Source organism: Odontesthes bonariensis, chromosome 8 (genome assembly GCF_027942865.1).
Source record: "Odontesthes bonariensis isolate fOdoBon6 chromosome 8, fOdoBon6.hap1, whole genome shotgun sequence".
NCBI classification, from domain to species: Eukaryota; Metazoa; Chordata; class Actinopteri; order Atheriniformes; family Atherinopsidae; genus Odontesthes; species Odontesthes bonariensis.
In genome coordinates, this window is record NC_134513.1 from 1,871,425 (window position 1) to 1,898,346 (window position 26,922).

At 40.8% G+C, this 26,922-nt stretch overlaps 2 protein-coding genes across 2 annotated transcripts in view; one reads left to right on the forward strand and one right to left on the reverse strand.

Moving 5' to 3' along the window:
- Positions 1 to 6,057: 6,057 nt before the first annotated feature.
- Positions 6,058 to 17,787, reverse strand: LOC142385737 (sodium-coupled monocarboxylate transporter 1-like). Its single transcript, XM_075472448.1, has 17 exons — positions 17,463 to 17,787; positions 16,675 to 16,794; positions 14,278 to 14,343; positions 14,143 to 14,194; positions 13,965 to 14,032; positions 13,826 to 13,864; positions 13,331 to 13,446; positions 12,805 to 12,945; positions 11,288 to 11,417; positions 10,317 to 10,405; positions 10,099 to 10,208; positions 8,337 to 8,404; positions 8,161 to 8,247; positions 7,706 to 7,920; positions 6,504 to 6,604; positions 6,315 to 6,403; positions 6,058 to 6,242 (listed from the first exon to the last, which is right to left on the reverse strand). The coding sequence occupies exons 1-17, from the start codon at positions 17,685 to 17,687 to the stop codon at positions 6,078 to 6,080; spliced, it is 1,881 nt and encodes a 626-aa protein (XP_075328563.1). The 5' UTR covers positions 17,688 to 17,787; the 3' UTR covers positions 6,058 to 6,077.
- Positions 17,788 to 19,228: 1,441 nt separating this feature from the next.
- Positions 19,229 to 26,922, forward strand: part of utp20 (UTP20 small subunit processome component) — a 40,272-nt gene continuing 32,578 nt past the window's right edge. The window contains exons 1-12 of the mRNA XM_075471288.1: positions 19,229 to 19,426; positions 19,538 to 19,618; positions 20,030 to 20,096; positions 20,211 to 20,343; positions 20,432 to 20,620; positions 20,708 to 20,789; positions 20,867 to 21,004; positions 22,872 to 23,027; positions 23,438 to 23,590; positions 23,681 to 23,815; positions 25,881 to 25,958; positions 26,029 to 26,396. Of these exons, the coding sequence (XP_075327403.1) occupies positions 19,376 to 19,426; positions 19,538 to 19,618; positions 20,030 to 20,096; positions 20,211 to 20,343; positions 20,432 to 20,620; positions 20,708 to 20,789; positions 20,867 to 21,004; positions 22,872 to 23,027; positions 23,438 to 23,590; positions 23,681 to 23,815; positions 25,881 to 25,958; positions 26,029 to 26,396 (1,631 nt within the window). The 5' untranslated portion in view covers positions 19,229 to 19,375. The remainder of the gene's footprint in view (positions 19,427 to 19,537; positions 19,619 to 20,029; positions 20,097 to 20,210; positions 20,344 to 20,431; positions 20,621 to 20,707; positions 20,790 to 20,866; positions 21,005 to 22,871; positions 23,028 to 23,437; positions 23,591 to 23,680; positions 23,816 to 25,880; positions 25,959 to 26,028; positions 26,397 to 26,922) is intronic.

Consider the following 26,922-nt stretch of genomic DNA (forward strand, 5'->3'; position numbering starts at 1 on the left):
ATTATCTGCAGCGACCAGGAGGTCATTGGTGATTTTGGTGAGGGCGGTTTCAGTACTGTGGTGGATTCTGAAACCGGACTGGAGGGGTTCGAAGAGCTCATGGTGGGACATGGTGTTGGAGCTGGGCAGCCACTGCTCTTTCCAAGATCTTACTCAGGAAGGGAAGGTTGGAGATCGGGCGATAGTTGTTGGGGTCATCTGGGTCCAGTCCAGGCTTTTTGAGGGTTGGAATCACAGATTCAAGATGGACAGTGAGACCAGATCTTTTGAAGAGCCTCTCGAGCCGGCGCCCAGTAGCCTTCAACCTCCGGAGCTCTTGGGTAAACCAGGGGGCAGGGCGGGCAAAGAAGACAGATCTGGTGATGAGAGGGGCAACGGAGTCCAGGCTAAGGGTGAGAGCAGTGTTGTAGTGTTCCACCAGGCCGTCGACTGTGTGGTTTGGAGGGTGGGTAGCGAGGTTGATCGCTAGGGTGTTTGCCAGTGTAGGAATACACACACGCTTTGTGTTCCTGTAAGTGATGGTCCGCTTTATGCACTGCTTGGGGAGGGGCACAGGGACTGAGAAAAGGATGGCATGGTGGTCAGAAACAGCCAGGTCTCTGCATTGGAGATGGGAGGGGGTCAAGCCAGCACAGTATACCAGTACCAGAGTGTGCCCTTTAGCATGTGTTGGGCCCTGTACATGCTGTGTGAAATTAAAACAGTCCAGCACTGGCAAGAAGTCCGCAGCGAGGGAACAGCTAGAGTCCACGTGGATGTTAAAGTCCCCAAGTAAGATGGTGGTAGGGGACATGGGGCAGATAGAGGCCAGTAGTTCAGAAAACTCCAGTAAAAAGCAGGTGGAGGCTTTTGGGGGGCGGTACACAAGGACCACCTGGAGCTGTTTAGCCCCAACCAACATGAAGTGAAGGCACTCAAATGATGTGGTGTTTACTGGAATTTCTTTGATTGGGATGTTTGTGCGGTGTATGACAGCCAGCCCACCGCCGCGGCCACAGCTGCGAGGCTTTTGAATATAGGAATATCCAGGGGGAGTGGCTTGGTTGAGTGTGATGAATTCATGTTGACTCTGCCATGTCTCAGTCAGGCAGAAAAAGTCCAGTTTTCTTTCAGAGATGATATCATGGATGAGTAACGGTGCGTTCACACCAGACGCGGTCGGGCGACGCGATTACATACAAAGTCAATGCAAAGACGCGAATAGACGCGGATTCGAGCCGGCGGCGCGATGAGGCGCGGTGTGGCGGCGCGGTGTGGCGGCGCGGTGTGGCGGCGCGGTGTGGCAGCGCGGTGAGGAGCGGTGAGGTGATTGCCGCCCCGCAAGTGAAAATATGCGATCCGCGCGAGTTAAAAAAATCCAACTTTGGCGAAATATTCGCGTCAGACAGCCTATCAGCGTTGAGATTCTGGACGACAGTGACATGGAGACAGATGGACAGGCGCTGTCTGTGACATGCAGATGGGACTGCAGATGGAAATTAGCTTCTAAACTACAATTTGGTGCAGGTCATCTCTTTACTTTGTAATTAATGTACTTTGCACATGGTACCTGACTAAATAAAATAAATAAAATTAAAAAATTAAATCACCGCCTTCTCCAGGAGTTCCGTCTGGATGACGGCCGCCTCCAGCGGCACCCCAGGCCCACCAGGACCCAGTCCGACGACCCGCTCGGGAGGGCACCAACGGGCGCCGCGATCTCACGGCAGGACACCAACCACAGGCGCACCCGCAGCTGAGACGGAGCCGCGGCCCAGCTGCAGAGCGCCTGCAGCCGGCGTCCTGCCGAGAGATCGCGGCACCGATCCTCCCGAGCAGGCCACTAAACTGGGTCCCGGCGAGCCCGAAACACCGCTGGAAGCGGCCGCCACCCAGACGCAACTCCTGGAGAAGGCGGTGAAATTATACGAGCTGAAAGCACCACCGGATGATGTCACTGATCCAGACACGGCGGTGTGTGCGTTTCAGACGAATCTCGGACTGCCAGAGCAGGTACAAGGAGGCGATGGTACTTATATCAGCCATGGATAGCTCCTTGAGCTATTCACTCGTTTTTTACTCGCGCGAAAGAGGCGAAAGAGGCGAGTGAATTCAATTTACACCCGCGGCAACACGCGCGAGTTATTTAGTGAGCGGATATTTTGTAGCATGAATGTGGCAGGTCTAGGCACTACTGTGGTAGCAGTACCAGTGCTGGCCACCACACAAACCAGGGGTCTCAGATATACAGGTGGTGGGCGTGGCTTCGAACGATGACGTCGCCATGTTGAGGCAAGGATACTGACAGCTGGTATGACCGAAGTTGTAGCCCGGTAAACAAACTTATGCCGGGTAGCCCTATGCATGTAGGGGGCGAGACGCAGGAGTCGGAGAGATTTTATCATCACATTTTTATGTGGTGTGAATGAAAATGTGAATTATTATCGTTACTGTTGAACATTTTGAGTTCATGGATTTTTGTTTTGAGTGGTTCACATGTGTCTGGATGTGACTCAGTCGTTTCGGTTGTTCAAGGGGAGGGATACGGATGAGATTAGGTAGATTTATCAAACCTGTTAACAGGTTGATTCAGACAATGTCCACACAAAGAGATTTTGTCATAGGGCCATTTCTTTTGTGTTATTATTTTTTTTTCTTTTCTTTGTATTGGGACTTTTTTTTTTTTTCCACTGGGGTCTGGTCATAATTTTATTTAGGTTGTCCATTGCACTGGACACCTTTGGGTGATTTTGGGTGTACTCTATGATAGATGTGTAAGTGGCATGTCTTCTATGGTGAGGTGGGGGCTTTGCTACCCCTCATCTCTCCTAATTCTTTGTTGAATAGCTCTTTGCTGGTTGACCATTTTGGTCTTGTATGGAGGGTATACCTGGGTTACATGTATTGTTGTGGTCAGACAAAAAAAAAAAAAAAAAACTAGAAATGCACTCAGAGAGTGCAGACCTCCGCCAAGGAAGCTTTGTTTTATAAGCGCATTTTTTTTATCCACCCATATATTGTAGTGAATGGTCTGAAACAATCACAGATGGCTGCGAAGGTGTGGCCTACCTGTGGATAGCGAGCCATGTATGGACATACGTTCCTGATGTGGGCTACTTGTTGTTTGGCGCTGTCAGCAGAAGAGGCATTCCCTTCTCCCTATTCATTATTGAACAGCAGTGTTCGCCGTGCACACTGGGTTGCCGTGCAAACAAATCCACGTCGGGAAGCAGTGTTCGCCGTTATTATTACGCTATATGCAGTTATGCACACTGGCTTGCCGTTGCAATCTTTTGTTGTGCTAATTACAGCAAATCCGCGCAATATGCATTCAATCCGCGCACTATGCATTCTGTCTGGCTTTGGCTCTGTTTGGCTTTGGCTCTGTTTGGCTTTGGCACCTTGAGGTCGCGCCACCTTGTGGAGGTCGCGAGATTGCAGTACGAACAGACGAACGAACGAACATCCAGACAAACCAACAGACAAACTCGGGCGATCACATAACCTCCTTGGCGGAGGTAATAATAATTTTTTTGTATGTTTATCTTTGTTGTTTTATTTTATTTATTTTTTGTTTGTTTGTTTGTTTTTATTTGGGTAAGATGCCCGCAATCTAGTGTAAAACAGTGGGGGTAAATGTAGCAGTGTGATGTTGTTACACTAGATTGTCAAGTGAGAAGCTATTCCGGTAGGAAATTATATGAGCACCGGCAGCTTTTATTTTGAAAAGACGACTGATCCATTGCAAGACAGCGGGTAACTTCCTGTGTCAAAATTATTATTTTTATAAAAATTTTATGTGCTGTGAATGAAAAAGGGGAATTATTATCGTTACTGTTGAACATTTTGAGTTCATGGATTTTTGTTTTGAGTGTCAGCTCGGGGTCAAGAAAACGAAATTAATGGATCATACCATTACAGTCCGTGAAGGGTTTTCCCACGTTTTCCTGTGCGCTCTTTCTGTTCGGATTCTGTGGGAGAAGGTATGAAGTTTTGTTTCTGTGTTCAATAAGTGTATTTTAAGCCTAATAAGTGATAGTTTTACTACTGTTCTTGTAAAATAGTGTGCTTTGGAGCACTTAAACTTTGTTAAACAGTGATAGAACTGTGTTACCAGATATTTAGCTGATCTATGCTACATGAAACATTGCTAATGAAAATGCTACATCCATGTGCTAAAAATAGTACTGTTCATGGTTAAACAGGCGCTGTGGAACACTGATGAGAAAAGCCTGTTTCTGATGACTATTTTCTGCTATTTGAATGCAGGTATGTGATGTTTCATTATTTTTGGTCTGGGATTATTTTGTTTAATTATTACTTTTTTTTGTTATTCATGTACTGTTTAAGGGTTTAGTTATTAATTATTGTAATTATTTTTATTTTATTACGTGTTATTTTATACAAGTCGCACGCTTTCTTTCTGTTCGGATTCTGTGGGAGAAGGCGCTGTGGAACACTGATGAGAAAAGCCTGTTTCTGATTACTGTTTTCTGCTATTTGAATTCAGGAGCATTAAAGGTGCCTTCAAATCACCTTCCCTTTCTCTCTTTATTTACCTTCCCTTTCTCTCTTTATTTACCTTCCCTTTCTCTCTGTATTTACCTTCCATTTCTCTCTGTATTTACCTTTCCTTTCTCTCTTTATTTACCTTCCATTTCTCTCTTTATTTACCTTCCCTTTCTCTCTTTATTTACCTTCCCTTTCTCTCTTTATTTACCTTCCATTTCTCTTTCTTTACCTTACCTTTCTCTTTCTATTTACCTTCCATTTCTCTCTGTATTTACCTTTCCTTTCTCTTTCTATTTACCTTCCATTTCTCTCTGTATTTACCTTCCATTTCTCTCTTTATTTACCTTCCATTTCTCTCTGTATTTACCTTCCCTTTCTCTCTTTATTTACCTTCCATTTCTCTTTCTTTACCTTACCTTTCTCTCTTTATTTACCTCCCATTTCTCTTTCTTTACCTTCCATTTCTCTCTTTATTTACCTTCCCTTTCTCTCTTTATTTACCTTCCCTTTCTCTTTCTATTTACCTTCCCGTTCTCTCTTTATTTACCTTCCCTTTCTCTCTTTATTTACCTTCCATTTCTCTCTTTATTTACCTTCCCTTTCTCTTTCTATTTACCTTCCCTTTCTCTCTTTATTTACCTTCCATTTCTCTTTCTTTACCTTACCTTTCTCTTTCTATTTACCTTCCATTTCTCTCTTTATTTACCTTCCCTTTCTCTCTTTATTTACCTTCCCTTTCTCTTTCTATTTACCTTCCATTTCTCTCTTTATTTACCTTCCCTTTCTCTCTGTATTTACCTTCCCTTTCTCTCTGTATTTACCTTCCCTTTCTCTCTTTATTTACCTTCCATTTTTCTTTCTTTACCTTCCCTTTCTCTTTCTATTTACCTTCCCTTTGTCTCTTTATTTACCTTCTATTTCTCTTTCTTTACCTTCCATTTCTTTCTTTATTTACCTTCCCTTTCTCTTTCTATTTACCTTCCCTTTCTCTCTTTATTTACCTTCCCTTTCTCTCTTTATTTACCTTCCCTTTCTCTTTCTATTTACCTTCCCTTTCTCTCTTTATTTACCTTCCATTTTTCTTTCTTTACCTTCCATTTCTCTCTTTATTTACCTTCCCTTTCTCTCTTTATTTACCTTCCCTTTCTCTCTTTATTTACCTTCCCTTTCTCTCTCCAGGATCTGTGGCATCATCACCTGCAGCTTTGCTTTGTTATAGTGTGTTTAAGCACCTTTTTAATTCCCCAGTTATGAATTTATGCTTCGTTTCCTGAGGCAGACTTTAGAGAATCATTAAAACAACGTTAGCTCGTTGTCTTTCTGACCTGTCGGTTAAACCTTTATCTTATGCCGTGTGATTCATTTAAGGCTGTAACTCGGATCACAGGGTCCACACAGAGGTCAGTTAGTGGTTCAGTGGACAATAGTTGTTTATAATTATATTTTTAGCATAATTACAAAACAACAGGACAAACCGTGTTAAAGATTAATTTAACTGACAGGTTTATTTATCAGGATTTTCTGTAAATATTGCACAATTATCATAATTATTCATTTCTTTGGACACGATTATTGTGCAGAGGACTTTATTCCTCTTCTTTCTTTATGAAATATGAGGGCATCTCATGCATTTCATGGAGCGACACGTTTTTTGTTAAATCCAGCTCGACATCACTGAAAGCAGGATTAGTTTGGCCACATTTCTTCTCTCTGTTCTGCTGCAGGTCCAGTTTCCCACTGCGTGTCTTCACCTAAAAAGAAAAGAAAGCTCAGTTGTTATCAGACGTTTGCATCTGGGTTCTGTTCAGTGCAGCGTTACTTACTCTGCCTTTGAAAAAGGTTATTAAGTAATAAAGAGTTGTGTCTTCTTTCATCAGCGTAAGCCTGGGCTCCACCTTCAGCTTACAGCCTCCTTTAAATGCAGATTAAAACACAAAGAAGAGCGTCAACAGAGCTGACCGGCAGGCAGAAGAACAGCACGATCTGACACTCAGAGGAAAGTGTTGTGTTGCCTGTTAACACGCTGACGATCAGTCCTACGCTGATCGCTGTAATAGTTCCAACTGGGCTGAAGTACAGGTAGGACAGGGAGTACCACTGTGCCAGCACGGGCCTGCAGGCGGGAGGAAAATGTGCATTAATGTGCAGAAAGGGAACAAACTGTTCATCAGCACTTTGAAGTTTCTCCTTATCTGTGTTCTGGTTATAATTGTGTTTATTGAGGGACTCATTTTAATAGAATATCTTTAATTATCTGTCATAAATATCTTGCATTCTCATAGATTGTTTGTATTATCTTAGCTAAACTGAAGCTGACAGTCGAGCAACATCAAATCAATAATCATTAGGGCTGTGCGAGTTAACTCGTTAATTATTCAACGCCGCTAAATATTTTATCACGCATTAATGCAGTTTTTTTTTAATTAATTTTTTTAAAATTTCTTTTATTATTGTAAAAGTCTGTCGTTCACAGGCTTTTATTTTGTAAAAGTTTGTTGCTCACAGGCTTTTATTATTGTAAAAGTCTGTCGTTCACAGGCTTTTATTTTGTAAAAGTCTGTTGCTCATAGGCTTTTATTATTGTAAAAGTCTGTTGCTCACAGGCTTTTATTTTGTAAAAGTCTGTTGCTCACAGGCTTTTATTTTGTAAAAGTCTGTTGCTCACAGGCTTTTATTTTGTAAAAATCTGTTGCTCACAGGCTTTTGTTTTATGTGTATGCGGTTTCGAACACAGACAGTGTGTGAAGCTCACGGAGCTAACTGGCGCTACTTCCTGTTTTAATTGTTTCAACATAAAAGCACGTATTTCAAAATACATTTAAAAAAACTCCTGCATTTACAGCCAAGTTGAATTGTCTTCTCAGCGTAGTAGTTCCAGTCTAAAATATCAATTAAAGGTAAAACACACAACTGATAGCAGCAAGTCATTCAAGGAAACAGACAGTGGAGCGAGGCTTCTGCATAAAAACTACAGAAAGATGCTGATGTTAAAAGTGTGTTTGCACAACAAATGTTATGGCACTTTCATTCATATGGCAGCACATTTAAAATAAAGCTAAATGCTAAAAGCTATACGCTACTTTTGGATTCATTTTTGGATTCTGCGTACAAATGCGATTAATCCTGATTAATCAGGGAAATCATGTGATTAATTAGATTAAAGGTTTTAGTCGTTGCCCAGCCCTAATAATCATTCGTTCACTGAGACACTTGCGTGGCGTCGCTGAGGACCGGAGCTGCAGTGGTGGAGCTCGGTTGCGTTGGGAGGGCAGTGGAGGTCCAGTTAAAGCCGTCTGCCGTGGTGAGGTTGCAGCCGTCGGTGTTCAGCGGCAGAGGCCGGCTCAATGTCGGAGGGGGGGGGTAAATCTGGGCTCCGATGCCCACCCACAAGGACAGAACCAACCCTGACACGAGCCCGGACAGAGCTCCCTGGAAACCATCACAAACCGATTCAGGGGGAAATGGGAAGCTAATCTCTGACATCACATCGCTGTCCTTTGGAATAATAACAATGATAATAATAATAATAATAATAATAATAATAATAATAATAATAATAATAATAATAAAAAGCGCCTTTCTCAACACTCAAGGACACTTTAGAGTTCCCAGAGAGAATTTTTAGCACGAATCCGTGGAATTAGGATCCTGAAAATCCTGAAAACTTACTTTTGAGTTGGCGAATGGACACAGGATGCCCAACGAGAACAAGCCAAGTAAAGGGCCTCCGATGATCCCAAAAATACTGATGGTTGCCTGTTTGGGGAGGCACATGTCACCCAAATGGTTAAAGTATATGATCATGATAAATCACACAGTTATTGAACACAGAAAATCCACTCCACCTCCAGGATCCCCCCCATGAGCGAGGCCAGTCCAGCCATCCCAATGCATAAAACTCCATAAAGCAGACCTGCAAACATTTCAGCGCTGTTACCGAACAGCTTCAGCTTTAAACTCATTTACTTAACATGCTGCACATCAGAGGTCCGTTTCACGTAGCAGGTTTAGTGAAAACTCTGAGTTGGTTAACCCTGAAATGAGGGAAACCCTGAGTTTTCCGTTTCACAAAGGGAGGTAACTCAACCCCGAGAAAGAGGGGTAACTCTAGCCTGTTTCACAAAGAGAGGTAACTTAACCTCTCGGTCAGTTACCGTAGTAACAGACTCTATGAACCTAACCTGGTCGGGACCAGGTTTTATTCAAGAAACCTCGAGTTTCTTTCTGTCTCCGCCCTCTTTCAGCCACACACGCCATTTGATTTCCTCATTCATTCAGTCAGCAGAGCGAGTTCTTCTACTTCTAGAAGTCCTTTAGGCACAGCAGGAGGCGACTTTTTTCACGAACATGTCCTTCTGACAACGATCCCGTGGATGAAGGTGCAGCATTACTGTGCAGAGAAATAAATATTCGTTGGAGATGGTTATCAGACCGCGCATAGATTTTTGCATTTACAGACAATTATCTTTTTGAGCGGCACCATCAGAATGTGTTGGGACAAAAGAAAAAAAAGACATAAAAGACAAATAAATATTTGTATGAATAGGCTTAAAAAAGACATATATAGGCCTGTTATATTTTATAAAGGCACTCGTGTCTTGGGGTGGACTCCCTCAGCCACTGGCCTCCCGTTAGAGGTGGCGGTGCTGGGCACCACCCGTTTTACGGGCATCTGCCTTCTTTCTGTTGGCTCAGTAGAAGTCTGTGTTAGTTTAAATAGGCTTAATTATTTAACAGAACATGATATAGATGATGACTCTAAATTGTCCTTCGGAGTGACTGTGAGTGTGTATGGTTGTTTGTCTCGTTTGTCTCTATGTGGCCCTGTGATGGACTGGCGGCCTGTCCAGGGTGTACCCGCCTCTTGCCCATTGACCGCTGGGATAGGCTCCAGCCCCTCCGCGACCCGACTGACGGATTCAGCGGTGTATAGATAATGGATGGATGGATGATATAGATGAGAAGACATAGTTTATGTGTGTGAAAACAGCATTATGTTGGGAATAAAATAACTGCACAGTGAAATAGCCACTTAATATTTATTTTACAGTGTAAAACATGATCAAAATGAGGTACCTCCATGCCAAGGTCTCACCTGTTTGAACAATGTTTTTATATTTCATCTTAAACTGCTGCCAAGTGCGCTTCTCCCCCGCGAGATTGCACCTAAATGAAATAAATGAATGGGCTACCATTCAAGCAGTTTCCCTGTAATATTATTGTGATTGCAAAGGACTACATTTAAACTTACACTTTTGCTGCTGCAGCGGTGTTGCACTTATTTCTAAAAACGTATTGAAACTCGCCGTATGAGCGCATTAAGATTTCCAATTCGAGGTTGGTGAAAAACGTAGCCCCTCCTCTTCCCCGTTGCCATGGTGACTCGTCGAATCGGGGCTCCATTGATGCTGGCTTTTTAAAGTTGTGGTGCACGCGCTAAACTCAAGGTGAACTTACTCAGAGTTGATTAAACTCACTCAAATCAGCGTTTCTGGAACCGAAAACTCAGGGTTATCTATCTCAGAGTAGATCAACTCAGAGATCAGGAACAGACTCAGAGTTGGTTGAACCTGCTTTGTGAAACGGACCCCAGAGCTGTCCACTCACTCATTCCTTTTGAGATCCAGGACAGGTGTTTCTCAGACATGTGGGTGTGCGGTCTGATCAGGTCCTCCACCGTCACTGCAGCCAGTGCGTTGATGCTGGAAGACACTGTGCTGTGGGGGTTTAAAAAGCCCCCGCAGCACACCCAAAACGGGTCAGTCTAAGAATCGCTATCATACAGCTACCCTGCCCGAGAGACAGCTTCCATGTTGAGTATTAACCTCAGAGATCCACTATATGCTGCAGCCACAAACAGGCCGGGAAGGCCAGGATAGTCCCCCAAGATGTCCATCACCAAATACGGCATTAGCTACAGAGAAAGTGATCCTGGGTTAGCATCCATTATGAGCGCGTCATGTTTCTTTACATACTTAAGGCGAGACACGGCGGGCAAAAACAGGGAATTTTCATGCAGTGGTCAATTTTGAGATTTTGGGCCAGTCTACTCCTTTAATATGTGTTATTTCAACCTGCTATAAAGAAATTTTATTCAATATTAGTATTGATAAGGACCTGAGCATTTATTCTGTTTTTGAGCAATTGTTTCCAATACAAATGTATTGAATTCCCCTATTTAAATCTTTAAATGCCGTTTTCCCAAAATCAGTTTTTTGTATTTTTCCAGTATCAATATCTCAGCCTATGGAGCACCTACTAACACCAAACTTTCCAGTTATACACTTAGCAGTATTCTGAAGATATTTACAGAAGGGTTTGTTGATAAATCATTCCTGGCCTGATTTATGTGACATTATAATAAAAAATATGGCGAAAATCGATGTTTTTTTAGGCTATGGACAGTATATTTTGATTTCCTAGGAAATGAAAGCAGATATCCTGAAATCCCTCAGTAATTTTCTTTTCATTTTGTGTGTAAACAAAATGAAAAAATAATTTTGCACCTGGGTTTATCATATGTTCAGATCTAGCTTCCGGAAATATATGCAAATGTGCGCATATTTAATGAGATAATGCCTCATTTGCATAATTAAACATACAAATTTCTAAAACTTGTAATACATTATTTTTTCATACTTGTATAAGTAATCAACTGAGGAAGTTTCATGGTGATATCTATTATTTTAAAATTTTACCCTATTCACCTGTGGCGTCTCGCCTTAATCGATACGGGTACAAAACCCTGGAGTTGATGTTTTAAAAGTCACAGCAGCACAATCTACCGAGTTGTTACCTGATCAGGATCAGAGACGAGTCCAGTGCTCATGGGGTCGCAGCTTTTATAGACCGAGTACAGGCACATTCCTGCAAACACTGAGCACAGCAAGATGGACCAAAGGCCGAACAGGTTGATGTACAAGGAACTAGAAAGAATAAAGGACACGCATTAAGTCATTTAATCATGTTTTCCATGTGAGGGCTCACACAGGTGTGGAGAAATTTCATATGCAGCGTTATACATCAGGGGAAAGCGGATAAAAAACAGATAAAAACAAATGTAAACACAGCAGCGTGAGCTCTGACCAACAGAGGTGACCACAGTTAAACACTTAAAAAAGGCCCCTCGCTAAATTTATGCAAATTGTTCTTGCATAACCATAACAACCTCCGTCTCACAGCAGGTGGGTGAAAGAGGTGCTCCTGTCCATTAAACTTGAAAAGCTCAGATTTTCCCTCAATGGTTCCTCAGGTCCTTTTGAAAAGACTTGGAGACCTCTCTTAAACTATATTGAATCTTTGACATCTCTGCCTGACTGCGACGACTGAGCCCCCCATATATTTATTTATATTTTATTTATTTTCTTTTTTCATTTTTTTTTTTCATTTTTTTTTTTTTTTATATTTTTATTTAAATTTACTAGTTTACTTTTTCATTTTCCATATTCATGTGTTTGTATGTGTTTTGTACTGCTTATATGTTGATATTGAATTCGTAGAACTGTTCTGTTGCGTGGGGTGGGATTGTGGGAGGGATAAAAAAAAAAAAACGGGGAAAAATGATAGAATGGAAGGCTTCTCTGTTGCGCTGTACTGCTACATTTCTACCTGTGAAATTGCTTCCAATAAAGAAAGTCTATAAAAAAATTTTAAAAAATTTAAAAAAGGCCCCTCAGAGTCTGTCATTAAGACACCGAAAAGACGCAAGTCTGCCTGTGTAACTTTTCTTTAAAGTCCGAGTAAATTCAGAGATTTGTATGGAAACATATGTGAAAAATATGTTTACTAAATGGTCTGATTCACATTTCTGTGACACAGAGTTGAATATATCAGGTGAGCCAAAGACATCCCAGCATTATAAACAGACCTACTATGATGCATTAGCCTCAGGCTAGCTGCTAGCTAGCTAAATGTTCTGCTAAAGCGTCTTCTCTTGACAAAAGGGGAAAACTGGGAAGCTGACATGCTTATTAACCAGTTTCTGTTGTGGATGATCAGTAAATAAATGTTGTGCAGAGCTGCAGTGAAACAGTTGAGGATCACCACCAACACCTGCCTCGTCTTTTTAAACGGTACATTTACAGATTGTACTGCAGATAGCCGTGTGGTGGTATTTAAGAACAGAGAGTTCTGCTTATTTTCCTGAAGATGTTGAGATCTTATTGACTACATGATTGTTTTAATCCTTCGTGTTTGACTGAGATGTGACAAACTTGGAAGGTTAATTTATTTCTGCTTTGCTCAGACTTCAGACGTAAGTCACTCCATCCCACCTGCCCTGGGAAACGTGTCTCTTGGTGAAACAGGACTTACAGTCGAGCATGAGTCATGGATTTGCAGGAGATGTATCTTTGAACCTGGGCCTGGTTGATCCCATAGACACTGATCCAAATAAATGTCCCTCCAATCGTTAAAGTCCAAAAAGTGTTTCTCCTCAGAGGGTTTGCATCAAAGCTGAAAAAGAGAGACAGTTTTTAATCTAATTGCTGAAATCAAACCATTCATATCTACATAGTTTTAAATCTGCAAGACATGAATATGGTGCAGATACAGAAGAATCTCCCACTAATGATGCTTTAATCTGTAATCTTCCTTTTAATTTACCGTCAGATGGATTTAAGGGTGAAATATCTTTCAGATGTTTGAGGAAATCCAGTCTTAGATCATTTAACTTGCCTCTAGTTTAGGATTCAACTTTTTGGCTCGAATATTTCAGCACAACAAACATGAAATAGATTTTTTATAGCATTAAGTTTTGCTAATATGGGATATCCACCCATGATGTGCGCTGCGCCGTGAGAGTAAAGTCATTCAACTTGATATTTTCCTTCACACTCACTCCAAAAAGTTCAGTCTGCCTCCATGTTGTGAGTCTGAAATAATGTTGATGACTCCACCTTGTACGACTATACACCGGATGATCACAGCTGTGAATCCTGCAAGCATGACACCAAGCTGCAGAGGGAAATGTTCATTTTATGGACATATATAACTCTTATCTAACAGATCATTTTTAGCAGGATTCCACCAACCGTATTAGGCGAGGCAAGGCAATTTTATTTATAGAGCACAATTCGTACACAAGGCAATTCAAAGTGCTTCACAGCTACATAAAATCACAAGAAGGCAATAAAATCATTAAAATAATAATAATAAATAAATAATAATAATAATAATAATGATAATAATAAACAATAATAATAATATATATATTTTTTATTGATTAAAAACCCCATTAAAAATAATCATTAATTAATTAATTTAAAAGTGAAGAGTGCAGATAAAATACTTTCAGGTGTCATATGCACAGCTAAACAGAACTGTTATTTATTACCTGAATTACATCCGTCCACACCACTGCCTTCAGACCGCCCTGAAACATGCCAACCACAAGCAGACGTGAGACACTCTGGGGGAACACGGTGACGTAAAAACCTCGGCATGAATCCTCCTCCGTGCAACGTTTTACACACCATTGTGCAGTAAAAGGTGCAAACCACTCCGGTGGAAATGACCGCGCCCCACAGATCCATACCAGTCACTGCAGAGAGAGGACGGTTTCAAACCGTGGTCAACCAGCTGGGCAAAACCAAGTAGCCTTAAGTGTCCTTATGTGGGAATGTTTCACGAACCCGACTGGAACCAACATACCTTGGTTTAAAGCCAGAGCTGGAGCATAGATGACAACTCCAGTGTAGAGAATCTGCAACAACAGGTGACACGTTGGTGGTTTCACCGTCAGAAGTCAAAGGCCTGTAATTATGTGTTGACCGGCCCGATACTCACCGTCTGAACAATAAAGAGCACTGTTCCCAGGAGGCGGGTCGCCCTGTTGAAACGCAGCTCCAGATACTTCCAGAAACAAACCCAATCACAAGTTACCCACATAAACTGAGCACCAACATTTATCTTTTCCTCTAAATGAGTCGAAAAGTTCAGTTAACTGAGAAATATTCACCACAACATGTTTCAGTTTGTAGACCCGGACACCATAAGTGTATATTTTATGGCAATAAAATGTAAATGTAAATGTACTTTATTTCTACAGCCCATTACAGACGATCCTTACGGTGTAACCAAAGTGCTTTACAGCAGGTGATAAATAAAGAGAAGAATAAGTAAAAACAATAAAAGAACAGTGAAAGCAATAAAATACAACAAAATCAAATAAGATAAAAGTGTCATCATACTACTGGGTATTAAAGCCATCCTAAATAAGCAGGTTTTTAGCCCAGATGTGAAGAGGCCCGGGTCAGAAATAAGATGAAGAAATAAAATGTCAAAAAACACCTCAGTCCTCTCTTTAAACAAATTATTCCAACTATTTCTGCCCCAAGGAACTAAAAAAAGGAAAAAAATGCTGTTTCATAGCTTGTTTATCCACTCATCCATCCACCTCATCTCTCTTCACCTCCATGCATCCTCTCTTTCATCCCTGTGTTCCTCTCTTTTTCAGCATCAGTTCAGGTTGGTGGTCTCCTTCTCTCAAACAACCAATCAGAAGACATTCCAGATGGACCCAGGAACAGGTCCAGTTCTCCCTCACACTAACACTTTGAGTTGGGTTCTTGCTACTGAACACGTGAAGTTCAGATGGAATAAAGGCAAAAAGTCCTCGGTTGGATTTGAAATGAACTGTCTTGGTTCTCCACTCTCTAAATGAGGAACTTCCTGCTGCATTAAAAGTGGTAAACAACCCTTTTGGGACAGTTTCACAAAACGAAGTGAGGCTGCACAGAAGAGAAAGCTGTGTGCCGGTTGTTTGACCTTCCTGTGCAGATCTGTAAACTCCCATTTTCCCCCTAAATCTGCTTCCATTTCAGAGTTGGAGCCCAGCCATATCATTCTCCGACTACAACGTGCTCTTTTGTGTTTCTGTGTCACTTTTGCCAGCCCTATCATCAGCCTTGTATTTGCACAGGAAGAAAAAAAAGCCCTCCGGTATCAGGCTCTCCTTCTCCATCAGTGTTTACAGTGTTTCCCATATTCTACGCCTTTATGAACTGAGCCAAAGAGAGCTGTAAAACTTTAGAAATCAACGAAACATTCATAACATAAACCCCTTAACGCCTATTGTCGCATATATGCTACAAACGGTTTGACTCAATCAACCAGCTGAGATAGCATCTTTATTCCCCCAATGCTGGTTAGTCCATATTCACTACGGACCTAGGAACCTTTATATAAATAAATATGTAAAAAAAAACAAAAAACATTGTTTTTTCACTGTTATATTACTGTGTTGTTGTTATCTTATTATTGACCATTTTGCCTTGTGTTGCAAATAAGCAACATACCAAATTACATACCAAACATACCAAATTACATACCCAACATACCAAATTACACACCAAACATACCAAATTACATACCAAACATACCAAATTACCTACCAAACATACCAAATTACATACCAAACATACCAAATTACATACCAAACATACCAAATTACACACCAAACATACCAAATTACACACCAAACATACCAAATTACATACCAAACATACCAAATTACACACCAAACATACCAAATTACATACCAAACATACCAAACATACCAAATTACATACCAAACATACCAAATTACATACCAAACATACCAAATTACACACCAAACATACCAAATTACATACCAAACATACCAAATTACATACCAAACATACCAAACATACCAAATTACATGCCAAACATACCAAATTACATACCAAACATACCAAATTACACACCAAACATACCAAATTACATACCAAACATACCAAATTACACACCAAACATACCAAATTACATACCAAACATACCAAATTACACACCCAACATACCAAATTACATACCAAACATACCAAATTACACACCCAACATACCAAATTACATACCAAACATACCAAATTACACACCCAACATACCAAATTACATACCAAACATACCAAATTACATACCAAACATACCAAATTGACTCCAAATTGACCAGGATGCCTGTTGTCGCAAATTTGCAACATAACAAAATTTCTATTTAGTTTTTTGTGCAAAAGTGAAATTAATAATCTCAGCATTATTTACCATCTACTTAAAGGCTAAAACACACACAAAACATTTTTTTATATATACAGCTATATAAATTCAGGCGTTAAGGGGTTAACATAAAACAATATATACAATAAGACAAACGACCTCACCAGCACTGACCTCGTACGTGCTGGTGATGGACAGCTTGTAGAAGACTGGGAGAAACACCTCAGAGGTCACCAGTATGGTTATTGCATAAGAGAGGGCATAAAATCCAATGTTGGCCCCATAGCAGTACACCTAAAGAGAGACGATGTGAGTTACCGTGGCGGTGTTTGATTCCTGCCCCCCTTTTTAAAAAAAAAAAATGTTTTATTTAAATATGCACAATAATAAAACAAAAAAATACATTTAATAATACAAAGGCCAAAAGAATGTGCAGGAGAGGAAAAGGAAGCCCAAGGGCTTATGTAACCCCCCCCAAATACAAATAAAAATACAGAGAGAGAGAGAGAGAGAGAGAACAAAATCACAATTTCATTTCAATTGAAATTTTGCCTGGACAGAAGATACCTCACCAAACTAGACTTAAACATTTTGTAGGAGGATAAAAGCTTGAGACCTCTGTCTAGGTTAGTTCCAGAGCTGGGGACCAAGGAAATATGATAAAACATTTATGTCTGGAAGTTCTACAAAGAGGTAAAAGAAAGTTATTCTGACCTCTTACTGAATATCTGATGATAACAAGAAGAACGCGTGAAAAGTGCCTGGAAATGTCTTGTTTGCAATGAATGAATTTAAACATAAACAGAGATGTTTGGAGCATATTAATAGAAAAAAATTGACAGGAGTCTGAATTTACTGAATAAAGGTGCAGATGGCGCCTGATTTGTAGAGTTTGAAATCATTCTTAAGAATCTTTTCTGAATTAGGAGTATCTGGTTAAGGTAAGAAGAATATGGCCTTACCTCGGCCGGGTTGGACAGCACCGTGATGGCCGACATGAAGCTGGCACTCAGGGACAGGGAGACGGGCAGGGCCGTCAGACTGCGGCCCCCCGTCAGGAAGTCCCCGGAGCTTCTCTGGCTCCTGTCAGCCCAGGCGTAGTAGACCCCGACGGAGGCGGACACCACCAGCATGAGGGCAAACACCACATAATCTGCCACGGCGAAGGAGCCCGTGACCGGAGACATTTTCAGGGGGAAAACTCTGAAAACCCGAAGCTGATCAGAAAGTAACTCAAACCGTCTCCATGTGTTCTGTACGCAGGAGAAGAAAAGAGGTCCCGGCACATCACCTGCTCACTCAACACTGAGCCGAGAGCCGGATCACAGACCGAAACCTTTTATGTGTGTGAGAGTGTGTGTGAGGGGGAGAGAGAAAGACACAGGAGACTTCCACCAGGCCAAGAAATACTTTGATATCAGCTTCTATAACCACGAATATTTTGATTAAGAAATACAAGCATATCTTTTAAAAAGAAGTATGCTTACAATAAAAGACAAAGAAGATATTTAAATGGATTCTAGTTGTGTGTTTAGGTGTTTATAGTCCTTATAAACATCTCATATCCTAACTTTTACATTAAAATTGTGTTTAGACACTTTGTTTTCTTCTACGGTCCTGCTCAGTCCGTGCTCTGCTGTTACATCTTATCCACTCTGCTGTGTGCCAGTTACTGATAAGAAAGCCTTCTTTCAAATTTAGACAATTTACCAAAGCGGCTGAGTCAACTGGGATTTTTTACAGATATGAACGGGGAAAGGGTTTTGAAATTTGTCAGAGGCTGCTGGGAACAAAGTGCCTAAAGATCCAGTTTAAAGTGGCTTCTTTGCTAAGTTGGACACAACACTGGTTCGGAGTTAGGAGCATTTTTCCTGCCTGAATGGTCAGAGTTAAGTGGCTTAAAAATGGTCAGGTACAAGAAATGGACTGAAAGTGAGTGAAAAAGCAGCTATATCCAAACGAGTTACAAAAAAAAAAAGAGTTACAGAAAGACTGGAGAGCTCAGGTCGCCTGAAAAGTAACTAGAAAGTCTGATTCTTTGGGAGGAAAAAGGAAAGGAATGAGAGGTGGCTTATTCAATGTTTCGATTCAGTTCATTTCTATAGCGGGACGTGGGTTGGTGGGCAAGATTTAACCTGATTTAAGTTAGCACCAGGTTAATGAGTCTGAATTATACTTTTTTATACTGTTCTTATATTTTTTTTAATTTAATTTTTTAATTAATTAATTTTTATTTTTTAGTCTGAATTATACCTTTTTTAATGTTTTGTATTTATTTATTTATTTTATTTTAACATTTTAAAAATATTATTTTTTTAGTCTGAATTATGCCTTTTTTGTATTTATTTATTTATTTTAAAAAAACAGTCTGAATTATACCTTTTTTGTATTTATTTATTTAATTTCAATTTTTTTTTTTAATTATACCTTTTTTATTTTATTTTTTTATTGATTTATTTATTTTTTAGTCTGAACTATACCTTTTTTATTTTATTTTATTTATTTATTTTATTTTTTATTATTTTATTTTATTATTATTTTCAGTCTGAATTATACCTGTAAACTTAATTTATTTACGCATATAAACCAACTGAGAAGTAGAAATGAGCGAAGCCTCAAAACGAAGCCGGAAATCAACAGAGGTGTCCTATCTTTCCTTCCTTCTTCTTCGTTTCTCTCGGTCCACCACGCGGAGACCTTTTTTTCCCATAATGCCTTGCTCAGCATGGCGGCGCCCTGTTCTCGGCGTGTGTGTAAACAGTTGTAGCATTTAGCTGCAGGGACAGAAACACGCCAAAGTTTTCATGACCGGATTAAAACCCGCGTCGCTTCTTTGGACTTTCTTCTTCTTTTCTTTTCAAGTACCGAGTCAAAGATGAAGATCAAATCCAAGTCTTCGTACCACAAATCTGAGAACACCTTCAGGGTGAGCGTCCCCGGACTGAGCTCAGCACGATGCTAACAGTGGTGGAACTATTTTAAGGTTTCTCATTCATTCTGGCTTATTTTCTACCGTTTTCTGTCGTGTTTCTTCCAGTTTCTCACTTTTGCTGAAAGACTCGCCAACGTTAATATTGACGTCATCCACCGTATTGACAGAACTGGGTCTTATGCTGAGGTTCGTACTGCCTATTTTATTTTATTTTATTTTATTTTATTTTATTATTATTATTATTAATAATAATGTTATTATTTATTAAAATTAAAACAATTATTATATTTTATTTTACTTTTTTGTTTGTTTTATTGCACCAATCAGACCAGAACAGATTCCTTGTAATGTGAAAATTTCTTGGCAATAAAATCTTTTCTGATTCTGATTCAATTTCGCACAACTGCATTTGTTGCACATTTTGCTGTACATATATATTTTATTTTATTTATTTATTTTTTACTTGTCTGTATGCTGCAACTGCAAAGTAATTTGCTGGGATGAATAAAGTACTTCTATTCTATACAGTAGTAAGTCCTGTCTGCAGGATCTGCCTCTGCGTGGAGGTGATTTTCATTCTTTGTTCTCTCTTTACAGGAAGTAGAAACGTACTTCTCAGAGGGACTGACAAAATGGAAAGATCTCAACCTGACGGAGCATTTCAGTAAGTAGAGAGCATTTTATTTGATGTAGAAAGCATTTTATTTGATGAAGAAAGCATTTTATTTGATGTAGAGAGCGGGATGCAGAGACTAATTCTTGTGGCTTTTCCTCACAGCTGCCTTTTCGAAGGAGGTGTCCAACAACAGCCAGTCGTTCAACCTGCTGGTTTTCCATCAGAAAGCCATCGTGGAGAGTCTGAAAACCCACCTGGCTGTCAGGGACAGTTTGGCCTACCAACCCCTGCTGGAGTAAGACCTGAATCTGGGATTTTAAGGTTGTTCTGCAGCTGCCCCGAAGCTTTTCGACACAGTTTGACCATCTGTTTGTGTTTTCCAGCTTGGTGGTGCAGCTGGCCAGAGACCTGCAGACGGACTTCTACCCACACTTCCCCGACTTCTTCGTTCTGATCACCTCGCTGCTGGAGACGAAGGACACGGAGGTGCTGGAGTGGGCTTTCACCTGCCTCTCCTACCTCTATAAGTACCTGTGGAGGCTGATGGTGAAGGACATGACCAACATCTACAGGTGAGGCCTCAGCTGCGGCCACACGGCGGGCAGTAGTTCCTGTTTTTTAAAGATTTCCTGAAGTAAAAGCTTCTCTCCCGGCTGCAGCTTGTACAGCACGCTGTTGGCACACAAGAAGGAGCACATCCGCAACTTTGCAGCTGAGAGCTTCTCCTTTTTGATGAGAAAGGTGGGTCAGAAGCCAGCCATCCGATCCAGATAAAAGTGCTGAGTTTGGGGTGTTCATGTTCTCATTTGGCCCCTAAGGTTCCCGACCTCGACGCCCTGCTGACGCACGTGTTCTCAGACCTGGAGCAGCACCCCGACAAGGTGGAGGGAGCGGGCCAGCTGCTGTTCCAGATGTGCAAAGGAGTCCGGAACATGTTCCACTCCTGCGCTGCGGCGGTGAGTTTCTTCTTCTGTGGATGCAGCAGCCGTGCTCCTGAGCAATGTTCCCTCTCATTTTTCATGTCTGGGCAAACACACAAGCTCCCTGAGCTTATTTATTTTTATTTTTAGTCTGAATTATACCTTTTTAATTTATTTTTATTTTTTAAATTATACCTTTTTTTTTAATTAAATTTTTTTTAATTATTATTTTTATTTTTTGAATGTATTTATTTTCATAAAAAAAAATTAGTCTGAATTATTCCTTTTTTGTTATTTATTTAATACATTTTTTTTTACTCTGAATTATACCTTTTTAGAGTAAAAAACATGTTCCACTCCTGCGCTGCGGCAGTGAGTTTCTTCTGTTGATGCAGCAGCCGAGTGGAGAGCTCAGGTCGCCTTAAAAGTAACTAGAAAGTCTGATTCTTTGGGAGGAAAAAGGAAAGGAATGAGAGGTGGCTTATTCAATGTTTCAATTCAATTCATTTCTATGGCGGGATGTGGGTTGGTGGGCAAGATTTAACCTGATTTAAGTTAGCACCAGTTAATGAGTCTGAATTATACCTTTTTTTTGTTTATTTATTTATTTTTTGATCTGAATTATACCTTCTTTTTTTAAAAAATGTTTTATTATTATTATTTTTTTTAATTTATTTTTTTTTTAGTTTGAATTATACCTTTTTTATTATTTATTTAATCAAATCACAGCAACAATTTTCATTAGTTTACTTTTAATAAAAGTGATTTGGCCCACTTAAAATGAAAAAGACAGAAATCTTGTTGTTCATGAGATGTTCAGTATGTTATCTGTTATATGTGAGAGTCCTGCATGCAGCCTGCATGATTTGCAGAGTAGATCTTTGTCACTCGAAAGAGAAAAATTTCACCCAGTTTCTTCCTTTTTTTTTTTTTTTTTTGACATATACATACATACAAACACAAACTCAACTAATACAGAGGGGGTGTATATTATATACAGTTATACTTGCTTAAAGTTCTTTAAAAGTCCTTTCTCTCTCTTTTTTCTTGCACTGGCTAGATCTTTGTAATTTTCAGTCACTGTTTTGCACCTTTATGTCATATTTCCGCTAATCCAATCCTCTTTCGCTCTATATGCCCCAACGAGCGTTCTGCGTACTAATCTCACCCAGTTTCACTGCTTGTTCTTCTGTTTGCACACACTCAGACAGCCGTTCCATCCTAAAAGAACCGCGTTTCTTTCTTACTTTGGCTTGGTGAGTGGATGTGTCGCTGGCGCTGCCCGTTGGTTTCGCCATGATAAGGGGCGTGTCTTAACTCCTAACCCCGCTGCTCTGTTGTTAGCTAGCTAACCTGCACGGCGCGTATGGGCAGGGCACATATGATGTATGATGGAGACATTTTTAAATCCAGGTTAAAGACATTTCTGTTCTCATGTGTCTATGCATGAAATCTGCACGCTATCTTTGAACTTATCTGGACTGTTGCTGGTTTTTAAATTCATTTAAATGATTTTATTTGTTTCTCTTTATATTCTTTTATGTATTTTAATGCTTCTTCCACTCCCTGCTACAATGCTTTTATTTTATGTAAAGCACTTTGAATTGTTTGTACATGAAATGTGCTATATAAATAAATTTGATTTGATATGAAAGCACTATCACTGCTCTGATTGGCTGCATAGTGTAAGTAAACCGTATCGTATCATGGTACAGCAAAACACATTATTGGTCTAATCAATTAGATTAGATTAGGTCTCGTATTAGATATTAATAAATCCGTTTCTGGTGATTTTATTTGATGCGCTGCAGAGATGTTCTTGTTGGCTGAGACTGTGCGAGCAGCTCAGAGGGAACCTCGCTCCTGAAACAGCAGACTGATTCTGTCATTTCAACCCTTCCAGGCTCTCCCCGTGGCGTTCAGTAAGCTCGGTCCCATAACCAGCCGGGAAGCCTCCCTGCCGTGGGACGCGGTCCGGGACGCCCTGGATCACATGGCGCAGGCCGCCGCCGGTTACGTGGACAGGGAGCACTTCCTGGTTCTGTGGGACTCGCTGCAGGTAAGGCTTCCCGGTTTATTTATCCCGGTTACAAATCCTCCAACCGGTGTCTGGTGTGCAGGTCAGCGTGGGGCAAAGTCAAACCCTTTCTTTCCCTTTCCTTTTGTTTCCTTTGGTTCTTTTTCCTTTCCTTTCCTTTCCTTTCCTTTTCTTTCCTTTCCTTTCCTTTCCTTTCCTTTCTTTGCCTTTCCTTTCCTTTCCTTTCCTTTCCTTTCCTTTCCTTTCCTTTCTTTGCCTTTCCGTTCCTTTCCTTTTCTTTTGTTTCCTTTCTTTGCCTTTCCGTTCCTTTCCTTTCCGTTCCTTTCCTTTCCTTCTCTTTTCCTTTCCTCTCCTTGTCTTTCCTTTCCTTTCTTTCCCTTTCCGTTCCTTTCCTCTCCTTCTCTTTTCCTTTCCTTTCTGTTGGCCTGCAGGTCAGCGTGGGGCAGATCTTGGCTGTCGTGGAGGCCGAACAGGAAGACGCAGGCGTGGCGGCGGAGCAGCTGGAGAGGCTGCTGTTTGTTCTGCACACCCTGGTGTCCCACAGGGACGGAGCCAAAGTCACCCAGCCGGAGGCCGTCTGCCAAGTAAGACAGAAATTCCAGTTTGTGAGATTTATTTTGCTCTGAAGGCGTTGCCCGGCTCACGTGTCGCGCTGTGATCGGTGTGACCTGCAGACGGTGCTGCGGCTGCTCCAGAGCGCCACTCTGTCGGCCTCCTGCTCCCGTCTCCTCCTGCAGGTGACCTCCTCCCTGCTGCTCGGGGAGAACATCAGCCTGCCCAGAGCGCTCATCCAGGACGCCGTCCAAAAGGTGCGTGTGTTTCCGTTCAGGTCAAACGTGCGTCTGTGGTCCTGTGATCGCAGGTGGACCCTTTAATCATGTCAAAATTCAAGTCAAATTTCCCTTCATGTTTACAGCTGCACATCATCTTAGCAAAATCAAGTCATGAAATATAGTCGTTCAATAAATGAAAACTAATAAAGCATAGGACCAATGACACAGATTTGAAGTGAAAATTAAATAAAGATAACTGAACATAATTTAGACAAAAAAATAATGATAATTTTAATAGTAGTGATAATTTGAAAGGGGAAAAAAAAGAAATAATATCAGTACAAAAAATAAATGATGGAGAGAAAGAAGAAGGGAGGAAAGAGGGAAGAAAGAAAAGGAAAGATCCACTCTAGGTATCAAATGGCTGGTGGTGTGAATGTATTTAGCACCTAACCAGAAGTCTTGTGCTCTACACTTATTGTATTAGCAGAGCTATAACAGGTTTCCATCGTTTAATTAAAAAAGGTTTCTGAAGTCTTAATGAGCATGTCATTTGCTCCATCTGGTAGATGTCCCATATTTTTTGAATCCATACATTATAAGTAGGAGGATCTGGCTTCAGCCATCTGATGGTTCTGCATTTTAGCGCTGCTGTCAGCAGAATGTTTAAGAGATATTTCACATCCCTTCCTTCTACCTCAGGTAATCATGCGTGTTTAATCCAGATGTGTTGTTATGACATCCTGACCTGTAGGGGGAGCCAGAGAGCAAACGGACAGATTCTGTTCTGAATGCTTCCTCGGTCCATCCTAACTTTTACATAAAAATTGGGTTTATAGTTGGTTTTCTTCTACGGTCCTGCTCAGTCCGTCCTCTGCTGTTACGTCTTATCCACTCTGCTGTGTGCCAGTTACTGATAAGAAAGCCTTCTTTCAAATTTAGACAATTCACCAACTGGGATTTTTTTACAGATATGAACGGGGAAAGGGTTTTGAAATTTGTGGGACTGGGTTTTCAGAGGCTGGTGGGAACAAAGTGCCTAAAGATCCAGTTTAAAATGGCTTCTTTGCTAAGTTGGACACAACACTGGTTCATCCCTTGAGTTAGGAGCCTTTTTCCTGCCTGAATGGTCAGAGTTAAGTGGCTTAAAAATGGTCAGCTACAAGAAATGGACTGAAAGTGAGTGAAAAAGCAGCTATATCCAAACGAGTTACCAAAAAAAAAAGAGTTACAGAAAGAGTGGAGAGCTCAGGTCAACTTGAAAGTAACTAGAAAGTCTGATTCTTTGTGAGGAAAACAGAAAGGAATGAGAGGTGGCTTATTCAGTGTTTCGATTCAGTTCATTTCGTGGGTTGGTGGGCAAGATTTAACCTGATTTAAGTTAGCAAAAAGTTAATGAGCCTGAATCATATCTTAAAAAAAAAAAAGTAATAATAATTTTATTATTTTTTCTAGTCTGAATTATACTTTTTAAAATTTATTTATTTTTATTTTATTTAAAAAAAATGTTTTAGTCTGAATTATACCTTTTTTTTATTGATCTTTTTTATTTTATTTTTTCTAGTCTGAATTATACCTTTTTAAAATGTATATATTTATTCATTTATTTATTTATTTTTAAATTTATATTTTATTTATTTAATTGTTAGGTTAATTAATTAATTAATTTTTTTCTTTTTTTAGTCTGAATTATACCTTTTTTTTTTTTAAAATAAATTTATTTATTTTAATTTTATTTTAAAAGTGTATATTTTATTTATTTAAATTTTTTTTCTTTTTTTTTTTTAATTATTTTTTTCTTTGTAGTCTGAATTATACCTTTTTTTTAAATAAATTTATTTATTTATTTTTATTTTAAAAATGTATATTTTATTTATTTAAATTTTTTTTTCTTTTTCTTTTTTTTAAATTATTTTTTCTTTTTAGTCTGAATTATACCTGTAAACTTTATCTATTTACGCATGTAAACCAACTGAGAAGTAGAACTCAGCAGAGGTGTCCTGAGTGTCCTCTCAGCTGTTATTCGGGGCTGCCCACCTGTGATTGGACCACCCAGCTGAGCTCTGTTTTAGTGGTCTCACTGGACTCTCCTCCCAACCAGGTGTTCAGCAGCACGTTGGAGCAGGATCTGATTCTGGAGTTCACCAAGGAGATGTTCACCATGACCCACTTTGAGCAGGTGAGCTCGCCCCGCCCTGATGAGCGCTTTTTACCTCCGGCCCCCGCTGACCGACCTTTCCCTCCTCCAGCTCTTCCTGCCCGCCCTGCTGCGCTTCACCGCCGGGCTGCTGGGCCGCGGCCACGCCCCGTCCCGGCACTGCGGCCTGGACGCGCTGGCCAGCCTGATCCTGGCCAAAGCCCCGCCCCCCACCGACGGCTCCATGGCCTTTGAAACCTACCCGCTGCTCTTCACGGGGCAGACCGCGGGCGCCGTGACATCACAGCAGCCGTCGGTGACATCACAGCAGCCGTCGGTGACATCACAGCAGCCGTCGGTGACATCACAGCAGCCGTCGGTGCCAGAGCTGGTGCTGTCCATGATCCGGCTTCCAGAGGAGCGGCCCATCGCCGACCTGTCGCTGCCGTGGGCCGCGCTGCTGCTGCTGCCGCACCTCCGGTAAGAGAGCTCGCCTTAAAGGGACAGTTCGCCTCTTTAAAGGGACAGTTTGCCTCTTTAAAGGGACAGTTCGCCTCTTTAAAGGGACAGTTCGCCTCTTTAAAGGGACAGTTTGCCTCTTTAAAGGGACAGTTTGCCTCTTTAAAGGGACAGTTCGCCTCTTTAAAGGGACAGTTCGCCTCTTTAAAGGGACAGTTTGCCTCTTTAAAGGGACAGTTTGCCTCTTTAAAGGGACAGTTCGCCTCTTTAAAGGGACAGTTCGCCGCTTTAAAGGGACAGTTCGCCTCTTTAAAGGGACAGTTCGCCTCTTTAAAGGGACAGTTCGCCTCTTTAAAGGGACAGTTTGCCTCTTTAAAGGGACAGTTCGCCTCTTTAAAGGGACAGTTCGCCGCTTTAAAGGGACAGTTCGCCTCTTTAAAGGGATAGTTCGCCTCTTCTGACATGAAGCTGTGTAACATCCCATATCAGCAGCATCATTTCTGAACATCTTCTTACCCCCTGCTGCGTCCTGTGAGCAGAGTTCCAG

Excerpts from the sequence above, each read along its gene's own strand:
- LOC142385737 (XM_075472448.1), bottom strand. The coding sequence starts at position 17,687 with ATGTCTCCGGTCACGGGCTCCTTCGCCGTGGCAGATTATGTGGTGTTT. Across the intron at positions 14,033-14,142 it reads AGCTCTGGCTTTAAACCAAG|TGACTGGTATGGATCTGTGG; the intron begins GTATGTTGGTTC and ends CTCTCTCTGCAG. Across the intron at positions 10,209-10,316 it reads GCATATAGTGGATCTCTGAG|CACAGTGTCTTCCAGCATCA; the intron begins GTTAATACTCAA and ends AAACCCCCACAG.